The 7,913-nt window shown below is 39.6% G+C and overlaps 1 protein-coding gene across 1 annotated transcript; it reads right to left on the reverse strand.

The window, feature by feature from the left end:
• Positions 1-4,632: 4,632 nt before the first annotated feature.
• On the reverse strand, positions 4,633-6,913 carry LOC136284204 (uncharacterized). The gene is made up of 2 exons (XM_066174049.1): positions 6,835-6,913; positions 4,633-5,211 (listed from the first exon to the last, which is right to left on the reverse strand). The coding sequence occupies exons 1-2, from the start codon at positions 6,911-6,913 to the stop codon at positions 4,760-4,762; spliced, it is 531 nt and encodes a 176-aa protein (XP_066030146.1). The 3' UTR covers positions 4,633-4,759.
• Positions 6,914-7,913: the final 1,000 nt, after the last annotated feature.

Raw genomic sequence — 7,913 nt, forward strand, 5'->3', positions numbered from 1 at the left:
GACGTTTGACTGTCGGTGCTCTTGATGTTCTAAACTGCTTTTCCTGCTGGTAGAACCGCAGTAAACCAAAAACCCTGGACAGTATCAGAAGATCGATCAAGATAAAGACCGCTCTAATCTACTCTGGGAACTCAACTGCCCACAAACTCTATCGAAACAAAATATCAAAAAGTATCAAGCTTGGATTGTCTCTTTACTATTGCATAGATGATAAATTCAAAGAAAACATATGAGCGTTTTCCTAACGGCGAAATTGTTAAAAGTAATCTGCTCCGACAAAGATTATGCTGATCTTTATAATCTCTTGGCACCGAAGACTTACGAAATGGCGTATAAAAGAGGATTTGTTTCGAAAACAAACATGATTCCTTGCGTTCCGCAAAGTTGTTCAGTCAATTTATATGAAAAAATTTTCAAATTGCTCTTGCATTTAATCGAAGAAGAGGCCTACTGGGCTGTGACTAAAGGTGGGACTGGGACGTGGGACTCGAACAAGACAAATACAACAACAAGACGAATACAATTAAGAAAAAATAATAATAAGTCAATGTCAAAAACACCTTGCTCCGAGTGCATGCGATGCATCTGGTGGCTGGCTGCTCCAGCACGCAATCTTACTTGCAGAAAATAATTGGGATGCATTTTTTTTCTCAACCCTTTGGCCATAAGAGTGACTAGCATCTAATTTCTCCTTACAATATCACCCCTGAATCAAACGTTAAGGTCATGAGAATAAAGGAAATGGTCACCGATTAGAGCAGCTTCTGATTTTTCAACAAATTCTCCTTTTCAGCACCTCAGGAAGGTTATAGAGAACGGTATGAAGAATATACTCTCTGATGTTAGGGTATAGAGGGTTGTGCTTACCATTTCAATAAATGGAGCACCATCGTCGACACTTTCAATATCCAATTCAGTGGGAGACTTCACTTGAAGTTCTTGTTCCAATGCTAACTCTGCTTCTCTCATTACTAGCAAGAAATCCTTCACACGGCTTAAACAACTGTTAATGGCATTGGGAAAGAAAAAAGAAACAAACAAAGAAAGAAAAAATTCTGAGTTCCCATGAGGAATCAAATCTCAGACCTTCAGATTCCATGGCGTCATACATATACGTCAACAAGCACCCGACATGTGACTTTAAAATCTCTCTCCTGCTCCACAGTTTCCTTATAGTAAACTGTGCGATGATAATAGACGATCAAATTATAGGCCAATGAATTTTTTGTTCTGCACAAGAGCCCTATTTCCTGATTTTCGCAAATCTCCAGAGTAATAAACGACTGAAGAAAGAAGCGCTACGATTTTCTCATTGATTTTTCGCCTACATGCATCTCTCTAAACGTGAAATTTTCCATTCCTACAAAAACACTCGAAAGTTTTTCACATTTTTCACCTTTCTTGATCAATCATCTTATATAAAGAGCTAAAAAATGTAGGATTATTTTGTCAAGTGATCGCCTAGAGAAAGAATTGTGTAACAGGTGTAGTTGAGAGAAACTTGTAACAGTTGCAGATTTTAAAAGACATCCAACACAAAAATACGGTAGTGTCCAAAGATTTTTTTGATGATTTTCAGAGATGAAATAATAGGTTATAAAAGGTAATTAAGATTAGTGTTGTAGCTTTCTGACAACGGGAGATATTTGACCTCAAAGTTGTCAAATATTTGGATGAATCGAAAAGTCTAAAAACACAGTCGTATATTTGCCTCTGTTGATTGACAAGCCGTCAATCAAATGGACTTATACTTGCGGCGAACATTAACTAAGGATGTAAAAATATGTGTGCAAATCCTCAGAGTAATTGATTAAATACCATCGCAGTGAGAGCGTCATACATCTTACCTATTTTGAAGCGATTTCCTCGGTGAAAACCAAGAAAAACCGGGGGGTGGTCTATCTCCCCCCGGAAAAAACCAAAACAGAAACTAGTTTGTCTTCTTGAGTTTTGGGGTAGACCCTTTAAACTGGCAAAGTTTCATTGAAATCGGTGAGACGGCATGTGGAACGACTGTCCGGTGCTCTCGTGGACACGCTCTTAAAAAGCGCCTCAATGGAGTTTGTTGTTTGTTTTACGCGCCTTTTTTTGCCAGCTGTCGCAGGTTTTCATCAGTTGTTTGATCTCAGGTGTGAGAAACGGATTCGGGCGTGACTTGATCTTGATACGTTTTATTGGTGCGTGTTCACTCAGCGTGTCGAGGAATAACTCATTGAATACATCAACTTGGCCATCGATTTCGTCAAAAATATTAACAATGTGAAAAGGGACACACATCAAATCACCTAGGTATAACTCAGGGTTGTAGTTTTTGTAGCTTCTGGTGAAAATATAAAAAAGGCCGAGGCTTTAAAGCTTTCAGATTCAATGTGACCGCCACCAAGCAATAATCAGCAACTACTTCGCAGATAGTAATAAAGCTCTTGTTTGTTGTAAGCGCCACATCAATTAACGTTACAGATGTATCGGTGGTCCTTGTTGGTTGTGTAACAGGCTGCAAGAGATTAAGTGAATTACAGAGATCCATCAAAGCTCGACCCTCAGGACAAGAGGAGCCCGGCAAAATGTCTGCATTTAGGTCACCAGCAACCATACCTTCCATTCCTAGAAGAAGTGAGTCCATAAAAAAGGTGATAAAATCGTCCAGGAATCTAGACATGGATACTAAGTCTGGCCTGTAAGCAGCGCATAGTAGAAAAGATTTTTTATTTCCTGCACTGGACTTTAAGCCAGAGTTGTTGGGAATTAGCATCCATAGTTGCTGGCGAGTTATCGATGATCGATGCTTTAAATTTTTTCTAATGTAGACAACGATCTCGCCCCCAGATTTATGCGGATCTCTATCCTGCCTGAAAATGATATGGCCAGGAATTTGGATGTCATTATTAGTCGTGGGAGGGTCCAGCCAGGATTCAGAGACGACAAATATATCATAATTATCGTGAACAATCGTTTGCTTGACCAGGAAGAGTTTTTTGTGTGAAGTCATCGCATGATTTTTAAGTTTTTACATGTTTAGAAACATTATCAAAGTATCAAATAGATAAAATTGAAACTGAAATGCTTAACGCTGTTTGAAATTTCATTTTCAGGTAGAAAGAAGGTTACCTTAAAAATGATGTCTCTCTAACGTCCTTGACGTCCAACTAGATATTATTGACTTGCATTATGGCTACATTCACCATGCAAGGGTATGTAATGTCATACAGATCAATCAGCGGTCACCTACCCCGAGTGATCGTAATTTGAAAGCTCTAACGGTTTGGGAACCACGATATCCAAATAAAGCCTCATCCAAAAGCTCTCAGCAAAGCTTAAGGGTGAAATTGGCATTCTTTAAGTTTATCTCAGCTCGCTTAAAAAATAGAGGAAATGGAATGAAGTTGAACTCATGAGAAACGTAGAAATATCATTCAAGTTTTGTTGTCCCTTTTGTTGATAAGCCATCCCTTTCGTAATCGATTAACGAGTACAATGTAACGTCAGGTGTCACCTGTTTTTGCATCACATGTTTTTGCACCGGTATGGACCAGCTGCTCAGTTTATTTGACTATATACACAGATGAAAGCGAAGTGCTTATTTAATATTTAGTTAAATGATATGAGATTATTTAACAATTGGCTCGATTTGGCACGGAGATTTGTAAAGAAGAAAACGCAAAAGTAAACAAACGTAGGAATTTGTTTGGCAATCAGGACCTTCTTGAATTGGTGATTATTTTCTTTATTGTCGTGACCTTATGTATGATTCAAGGGTAACACTGTAGAATTTAGGAGCCAGTTACCCATACCCGGCTAGGAGTTGAAAAAATTTGGGCATGCAACAGCTTATGCGCTTTCAGGTTTGAAAATAGTTTCGAATTAGTGATCCGTTTGGTCTTCGTTTTAAACACCTTTTTGATTTCAAAGCGTAACTGTTTTTACAATCGACAGAAATGACCTTTCTTGATAATATATATAATTATTCTTCTTTTTCAGTCGTTTCCGTCAATTTGCCATATTTTACACGCATTTAGAGGCTCGAGGAGAAGATGAATCCCTAGGCTTGGAAAGAAAGAAACTTGACTCATCGGGCAGCAGTTACTCTTTTATTTTCCTCGTGAAAATTGCTTTTGTTACATAACATAAAGCTGACCTTACATCTTTTTACTTTTTTTTATTTCTATTATCAATACTGTTTGAGGCGCACCCCTCGTTTACAAAACACTCCAACAGATTACAATTTTCCGGAGCACATGATAACAGGAAACTACATTTGATCAAGAGCACAACCAGGGGGGTGAAATACCTGACCAGTCCCACTTACACTTGCATTTGTAGTTGTCAACTAATGAACTTGTTTTCCTTAGAGACCAGTCATCATTCATCGCCCCCCATGGGGGGAGGGAGAGGTTTCGGATTATTTTTAAGAACAATAGACCCTTTAAGAAATCGTAACCTGCGTAGCCAGGCTCCTAAAGGAGGGAAGAGGGGAGGGGACAGTGGATGAATGCAATAAAGGGAACACCCAGTTTTCTATAATTCTCACTTTATACTCTGTTACCGAGGACTTATCCCCCCCCTCTTCGTTCATCAAATCCTTCTATCTCTCCCCCCTCCCTTCCCCCGCTCCCTTCCCCCCCGGTGGTAAATAAGGACTGGTCCTAAGAACAGAAAAGTGATAACCTTGATATCAAAAGTAGGCGCTTTCCTAGTTTATGATTCCATTACATAAAAACTATGAAAAGTTTTGCTACAACTACTTGCTGCTCAGTGAAGCTCAGACGAAAATTGCATATACATCAACGCAAACGGTGCCTCCATTGTCTGCCTCGCCAGCATTCATCAGATCCTCGCCATACCACACTCGTAACTCTTGGTTGTATTTCACGTCGGAGGGGCTGAAAAAGGAGAGCACTAATTCTGAGGAAAGTGACTCATATCCAGGAACCTTGGACCATTTAGAACCATGATGTTCGATGAATTCTTGTGGCGGCAAAAGAACTTGACCGCCTGAGTTTGTTATGACAACATTAATTTTGCCCAAGCCGTACAAGCCACAGCCCCAGTAAGACCAATTAGAGACATGTCGTGTGTCACAGGACACGTACCCGTAGAGATGAACCAGCTTCACAGCGGCCAGTTTTTGACCAGTTTTAACATTGAATCTTCCGCACCGTCCGTTCTTTGCGCCAAAACACACCGGCGCGGTATTCTGCTTTTGCCATCTATCTGTAAAGTAAACAGAAATTTGTTTCTCATGTCAATAAAACATGTTTGTCATTCGAATAAAAAAACCAATCGTAGTAGTAAAATTCAGGGAAGAAGATTACTGAATATCTATTCAACCCGACGAAGCTGTGAAAGCCCTATGCTGATAAAAGGAAAAGTTAATTCTTCAACCCAGTTCTTAGTATTGTTTTCCAAATGCAAGTCAAAATTACATATGAAAACGGTTTAATTTTTAACTAGGGAGACAAAACAACATACAGTCTAACCTTTTCTTATGGCCTTACTTCGTCCCAGGAAAATTATAGTATATTTTCTTCGCAAAGCCCACTCTAATACACACATCTCTAATCGGACATGGAAGACTAAATTTCGGCCATAGAGAGCAAATACCGTAAAAATCCAATTTGGCGCCCTCGTTCCAATAAGCACCCCTCGCTAATAAGCGCCCCGCTCGAATTAGTTTTTGTCAATAAGTGCCTCTAAACTGATTAGTACCCTTATACGGGATTTAAACCCATGACCCCCTGCGATGCTGGTACAGTGCTCTATCAACTGAGCTAACGAGCCAACTGGGAGCTGGTCACTCTGTTGGTTCATAATAAACCCGTCAAATAATCAATTAATGAATGTGAATATATGAAAATCATATATACGGTAAAAAATCATATGCGTCAATGTGCCGTGGTTTATACAAAGCAAACTTGTTATTCGTGTCTGTTAAGTCACCTCCTGCATAAATTATTTGCATTTCCGCTTTTTCTTCAATGAATCATTGGAAGATTTCTCTTCTTTGTTTTTTGTCCTTTTACTACTTTTCCTCAGGGTTACGTAGAGGGTTAGACCAAAGAAGGATTTTTATGGACAGCTTAATTCAATGTTATTCCTAAAAATTGGTCTGGACAGTCATAGTGGTGTATACAAGTGACGATTCTCATGAAATTCTGCGTCACCAAAAGGCCTTCTACGCTGCAAGTTTTCACCAACTAAGAGGAAAAGACAGGGACCAACCAAACAGCAGGAAAAGCAGTTTAGAACATCAAGAGCACCGACAGTCAAACGTCCTGTTTTGGAGAGACCGGCTGGAATTTCAGCACAAGATTGTCTGAACGCGCGTGGTGAATGAAAGCATTTTATCTACTCTGAATCTGCTTATATAACTGTTGTGACGCTAAATTGTCCTTGCTGTAACGGTAAATGTGTTCCCAAGCTCAACGGCATCAACCGCATGATTGACGAGCGAAGTCACGAACCACGCTTTGGACCAAGACTCGCGCCTGTGAATTCTTTCACATATGCTTCGGTGTGAGCGTGTGGCGAATGATATCATTATATCTATTTTGAATCGGCTTATCTAACTGTTGTGACGCTGAACTGTCCTCGCTGTAACGGTAGATGTGTTCCTATGCGCAACAGCATCGACCGTATGACCGTCGGGCTGTAGAAACAGCTAGAAATCCTATTTAAGTATATTAATTAATCATATATACGGCTCATGCGAACCGGACTTGAATCGAGACTTAAAGAATTCCTTACAGGAAACTACACAGCCGTGCAAAAATACGTACTGTGCGTAAACGACTGAAGCACTTCGTTTTAAAAGCACAGGGAAATGAATAAACTTACCTGCAGCACTTCTCTTCACGGCCAACAACCCAAGAATTGAAACGAACAGGAAATCATTGAAACGAACTGAATCATGCATCGTGATCCTCTCATAGTATATCTACTTTAAAAGGGTATACCAATATATGGCGGTATGAAAGTCGTCCCACTTTTCAGGCCTGTGATTGGCTGAAAATATCTGATTGGAATCGCACTATTGAGATCAATGCTCACATCTTCACTCCAGAATTTTCGGGCGCTTTTATCCTTATACTGGCTGGACGACGATAAGGATCCACTTGCGAATCTGAGAAGCCAATACTGTATTACATAGGTGGCGTTAGGTGAATTAAGGGATGTTGACCATTTAAACCGAGATTCCTGAAATTCGGGCGTAAATAGTTAGTTCTGTGTTTCTGTTCACAACCATAGAAACGCGTTTTTTTTTCGAGGCGTAGCCGAGAGCAACTCTAGCTTCTTGAGCCAATTGTTTCGTTTATGAAGGAGTGCAGTGCCAAATCTCGTATTGCCCTCTACATAATCTCTTCAAATCTAGATCATGGATATTTACCTTCATCTGTAAACCAGTTGGTCAAAAGATAGGGTATTGGACGCACTAAAATCCCGAATGGAATTAGCCAAAATACACAAATATTTCATATTTGCTGAATTTCCCCAAGATGGGGCTTACAGACAAGTAGAGATGCAAAATTGCAGAAATAGCGTAGAATTGTTGCACGAAATGTTGAACTAGACTGTGAAAGAGCTTGTCGGGAAAAAAAAAAAACCAGAAGTTTAAGCAAAGAAACATCTTGTTCCTGTTGGGAAAATGTCATATTCATGAATAGGTTGCAGAGTTCAGTACGGGATTTCTGTATTGCTCTCTCCTAAAACGAATCCTTGACTTAAATAGATGCGACAACGTAAGTTGTAACAAATTAAATAACAAATTTATCTTGGTTTTTCTTTCACGATTAATGTAGGTAGCAATCCATTACAAGAAAACGTAGCTTCATTTTCCAGACCTTTGAAAGTGTTTTGAGTACTGTGCATCCGTCATAAACGAAACAATTGGCTCAAGAAGCTAGAGTTGCTCTCGG

Source organism: Pocillopora verrucosa, chromosome 11 (assembly GCF_036669915.1).
Source record: "Pocillopora verrucosa isolate sample1 chromosome 11, ASM3666991v2, whole genome shotgun sequence".
Taxonomy (NCBI): domain Eukaryota; kingdom Metazoa; phylum Cnidaria; class Anthozoa; order Scleractinia; family Pocilloporidae; genus Pocillopora; species Pocillopora verrucosa.